The sequence below is a fragment of the Portunus trituberculatus genome, chromosome 12 (assembly GCF_017591435.1).
Source record: "Portunus trituberculatus isolate SZX2019 chromosome 12, ASM1759143v1, whole genome shotgun sequence".
Lineage (NCBI taxonomy): Eukaryota > Metazoa > Arthropoda > Malacostraca > Decapoda > Portunidae > Portunus > Portunus trituberculatus.
This window is the reverse complement of record NC_059266.1, coordinates 1,100,539-1,105,538: the sequence shown is the minus strand read 5'-3', so window position 1 is coordinate 1,105,538 and position 5,000 is coordinate 1,100,539. Positions and strand designations below refer to the sequence as shown.

The 5,000-nt window shown below is 39.5% G+C and overlaps 1 protein-coding gene across 7 annotated transcripts in view; it reads left to right on the top strand.

Annotated features, from left to right (window-relative positions):
- LOC123502556 (metabotropic glutamate receptor 5-like) overlaps window positions 1-5,000 on the top strand; it is a 126,300-nt gene that overhangs the window by 113,379 nt on the left and 7,921 nt on the right. For all 7 annotated transcript variants that reach the window (XM_045251691.1, XM_045251695.1, XM_045251694.1 and 4 more), the window contains exons 16-17: window positions 174-278; window positions 1,889-2,059. In XM_045251691.1, coding sequence (XP_045107626.1) covers window positions 174-278; window positions 1,889-2,059 — 276 coding nt within the window. The remainder of the gene's footprint in view (window positions 1-173; window positions 279-1,888; window positions 2,060-5,000) is intronic.

Genomic DNA, 5,000 nt, shown 5'->3' with positions numbered 1-5,000 from the left:
AACAAACGCTCCATTTCAAAACAAAATACAACAGAACAGACAATATCATGCAAAACTAAATAAAAAAAAAACACCAAAACGACCAAAAACACCAAAAACAACCTAATAATTCATCCAATCTTCACACCACCACCACCACCACCACCACCGCCATCCCCGTCGCGCCCCGCCAGGTGGTGATCACATGTGGCCTGATTGGCATCGAGCTGGGTATCATCATTGCCATGCTTATCCTGGACGTGCCCGACAGCAACCACCACTACCCCAACGAAGATGAGGTGAGGGGAAGAGGGAAGGGAAAGGGGAGAGGAAAGAGGAGGGGAGGGGAAGGGAAAAGAGGAGCTGAAGGATGGGCAATTTAGGAGGTGAAAGGAGAAGGTAATGTGAGGGATGGGGAGAAGGGAAGGGGGAGGTGATGGGGTGAGAGGGGAGAAGGGAAGGTGAGGGGAGAAGATAGAAGAGGGAGAGCGAGGGACAGAGGGAAGAAGGTGAGGTGACAGAGGGACAGGGAGGGAGGGATGAGAAGGTGAGTGACAGGGGAAGAGGGGAGGTGAGGGGAAGATGGGGAGGTGAATGATAGGGAAGGATGGGGAGGAAAGAGGAAAGGAAAGTGAGGTGCAGGAAGGAAGAAAGAAGGGGGGGCATAGAAAGAGGGGAGTGGGTGAGGGGAGAGGTGTAGGGGAGGAGGGGAGTGTATGAAGGGGAAAGGAGTGACAAATCAAGTAGAAAGTAAAGGAAAAGAAAGAGCAGTTAATGGGCAGAGAGAGAGAGAGAGAGAGAGAGAGAGAGAGAGAGAGAGAGAGAGAGAGAAATATGCAAGATAAAAGCTGAAGGAGGAGAGAGGACTAGACGGAGAAATGATGAAAAGGAGAAGGAGGAGGAGAAAGAGGAGGAGGAGGAGGAGGAGGAGGAGGAGGAGGAGGAGGAGGAGGAGGAGGAGGAGGAGGAGGAATACCAAAGAGGAATAACAGACACGAGCAAGACAGGAAGGCACTCAGATATTGTGAGAGAGAGAGAGAGAGAGAGAGAGAGAGAGAGAGAGAGAGAGAGAGAGATTGATCACATTCTAACGTGCTTTTAGTTAGAATACCGCTGTGTGTGTGTGTGTGTGTGTGTGTGTGTGTGTGTGTGTGTGTGTGTGTGTGTGTGTGTGTGTGTGTGTGTGTGTGTATTTGCGTGTGTATTTCTGTCTTGGTGTGTGTTTATTTGGTGGCTAAGAACCATGTCTAACTAAACAATCAATCAATGGCAGGTTCCCCCCACACACACACACACACAAAAAGAATCGAGAAGCACCAAAAATTTAAGGATAACTATCTTGAAACTTATTCCATTTAACCCCTTCTGTACCAGGACGTGTTTCTATATTCATTCTGCTTACTATTTGGTGATTTTAAACTTCATAAACTTGTGTGTGGATTAAAATAGTGAAGACTGACCATTATCCCCCCTCTGACCTCCATAAACCTTTCTTAATGTAAATGAAATGATCTAATCACACTCAAAACTCGTGGTAAAGAATGCGTCCCAGTACTGAAGGGGTTAAGTATCACGCCTAATGAAACAATCTCGTCTGTAACACCACTGACAGGACCATTAATCTTCTGACCTCCATAAACCCTTCCTAATGTAAATAAAATAATCTAATACCCCAAACTCGTGGTAAAAAATGCGTCCCAGTACTGAAAGGGTAAAGTTCCACCCCTAACCTGACAATCAATGCAGGTGAATCTTGTCTGGCAGGACCATTAATCTTCTGACCTCCATAAACCCTTCCTAATGTACGAGTAAATAAAAACATCTAATCACACCAAAAACTCAAGGTAGAAAATGTGTCCCAGTACTGAAAGGAGTTAAATTCCACGCCTAATCTGACAATCTATGGCAGGTGATTCTCGTCTGCAACACCACTGACCGGGCTATCATTATACCGCTCGCCTGGGACTTCTTCCTTATCCTGATGTGCACCGTGTATGCTGTCAAGACGAGGAACCTGCCGGAAAACTTCAACGAGGCAAAATTCATAGGGTTTTCCATGTACACGACCTGCGTTATCTGGGTAAGTGTGTCTGTGGTGTCGTTAACTCTTTCATTGTAAGTTTTTTTATAGTTTTTTTTTTTCTTTATATTTCTCTGTTTCGTTTTTTATCATTGTCTGTCATTGGGTTGTGTAAAGCTTTCTTCTTCCTCTCATCCCTATTCTGTCCAACTCCCTAATGCAAGAGTTAACCAGTAGTCTCAGTCATGCATTCCTTTCTCTGGTAAACTCAAATTCCCTGCCTGTGTCTGTATTTCCAACTTCCTGTTACTTGACTTCATTCAAGAGGAGACTTCAAGACATTTGTCCCTCTCCTTTGGCTAATTTTTTCGGTTCTGTAAGGAGACTGGCGACTGAGTGGGCCTTTTTTCTTTTACTTTTGTTGTACTTAGCCAGTCCTCCTCTCTTACATAAAAACACTCATTATTCTTTACTTATTCTAATATTGTCTCTATTTAACTCTTTCTTGTGATTCTTTATCCTTTCAGCTCGTTTTTGTAATAGTCTGTCTTTAATTATCTCGTGATTCTTTGCCTTTTAATCTCGCTTTTATAATATTGTCTTTTAATTCTTTCTTGTGATTCTTGACTTATTTGTCTTTCTAATATTATCTTTCTATTTCTCTTTTCCTCACTTTCATTCTTACTTATCCTTATCTACCATTTGTATTTCTCTATTCATTTCTTATCATCGTCTACTTTTATTTTTTTTCTTGTAATCTTATATCTATTTATCTACTTATCTATCTATCTGCTATTTATTCCCCTTTTCTTCACTCTTATCTCTATCTACGCCTTTCCTGTTGTCTTCTTTTCATCTTTTCTATTCACGAGTATCTCTTTCCTATCTATTTTCTTTATCCTATCATCTTCAGTTCCCATCTTCCCGATTATGTTATTAGTTCTCTCTCTCTCTCTCTCTCTCTCTCTCTCTCTCTCTCTCTCTCTCTCTCTCTCTCTCTCTCTCTCTCTCTCTCTCTCTCTCTCTCCTCTGTTCGTCCGTAGATATTGTGAGGGGGAGAAAGAGAAGGAGAAAGAAAATAGGTAATGAGAGAGAGAGAGAGAGAGAGAGAGAGAGAGAGAGAGAGAGTGTGTGTGTGTGTGTGTGTGTGTGTGTGTGTGTGTGTGTGTGTGTGTGTGTGTGTGTGTGTGTGTTAAGAGAAGAACTGATAATATAATCTGAAACAGGGAGAACCGAATAAAGGAAAAGAATAATGAGAAATGCAATAAAAGTGTGCAAAGAGGAAATCAAAGACAAATTTCATAATCGTTCCTTGACAACACTCAAATCGCCGGCAAGAAATAAAGACAAAGAAATAAAGAACAAGATCAATTAGAGCCACAAATAAATAAATAAATAAATAAATAAATAAATAGGGTAATTTGTCTTTGTTGCCATTCACGTTACTGTAAGAGAAAAAGACAATGGAAAAAAGTTATAGGTTTTAAAAAGGAACATTAGAAGACGTTTATAGAAATGAAGATGTGAGTTTAGGGAAAAGAAAATGTGGCAATAAAAAAATGAAAAAGGTGTTTACAGGAGATTAGGGTTTAAAAAAGAGAACTGTCGTAAATAAAAGCACAACAAGGACTGAGGAATAACAATAAGGAAAGGAAAGGAAAGGAAACAATTAAGGAAATAAAGAAGAACGATACCAAAAAAAGATGTTTGCAGGAGATTTGAAGTTTTAAAAAGGAGAATCACAATAAATAAAACCACGACAAAGACGAATGAACAACAACAAAAATAACTAAACAACAAAATAAAGAAGAACAATAAGAAACCCACAAGAAAGAAGGAACAGAAACCAAGAAAGAATAAAAAAGATTAGTTTTCTTAAGAGAACAAAAAAAATAATAAAACCACAAAAATGAAAAAAAATAACAATAAAAATAACTAAACAAGAAAATAAAGAACAACAATACGAAAAAAAAATATTAACAGAAGATTTGGAGTTTCAAAAAAGAGAACCGCATTGAATATAACCACAACAAAACGAAGAGTAAAAATGAAACCAACTAAATAACGAAATAAAGAAGAATACGAAAAAAAAAAATTAAAAAGATGTCAACAGGAGGAGTCCCAAAGCGCACGGGTTCGAATCCTGTCCGCGGTCCGAGTGTGGGTTGGGCTTCCTCACTCTGGGCAACGGTTTCCTAGCGGGTGGGCTTTGAGATAGGAGGCACCACAACAAAAACAAAAGAACAACAACAAAAACAACTAGATAATGAAATAAAGAACAATATAAAACTCACAAGAAAGACGGAAAAGAAACAAAGGAAAGACTAACAAGAGGAATAAGATTAATTTTCTTTCTAATCTGAGAAAATAACTTGGATGGAAAATTAAATGAAGATGAGAAAGAAGGCGATAAAAATGTTAATTAGCGAAGAGAGGGAGAGGGGAGAACACGTGATAAACGAGGAATGTTGGGAAGAGCAACGAGAAGAGTACAGAAGAAGAAGAAGAAGAAGAAGAAGAAGAAGAAGAAGAAGAAGAAGAAGAGGGTGACGAAAGGGTTGAGGAAGAGATGGATAAGAGACAGTTGATGAAGCGAAAGGGAAAGACAAGAGATCTGATGAAATAATGGGAGAGGAGGAGGGGGAGAAGGAGGACGAGGAGGAAGAAGAGGAGAAGGTTCAAGGGGTGGAAAGGAAAGGGAGAGAAGGAAAGGGAGAAGGAAAGAAAGTAAGAGAGGAGATGAAGATGGGAGTAAGTAAAGTAAAAGAAGGGAAGAGGAAGAAAGTCAGGGAGTGGTAAAAGAAAGAAATAAAAGAAGAAAAAGAAAAGAGGGAAAGAAAAGAAGGAAAAAAGAAAATGAATGGAAGTGAAGGACTGAAGACAGAAGAAGGAAAAAGAAGGAGAAAAGAAGGAAAAGAGAGAGAGAGAGAAAAAAAGATGTCTGTCTATCTGTCTGTCTGTCAATCTATCAAGTGCTTTTCTATCATTTTATTTTACATTT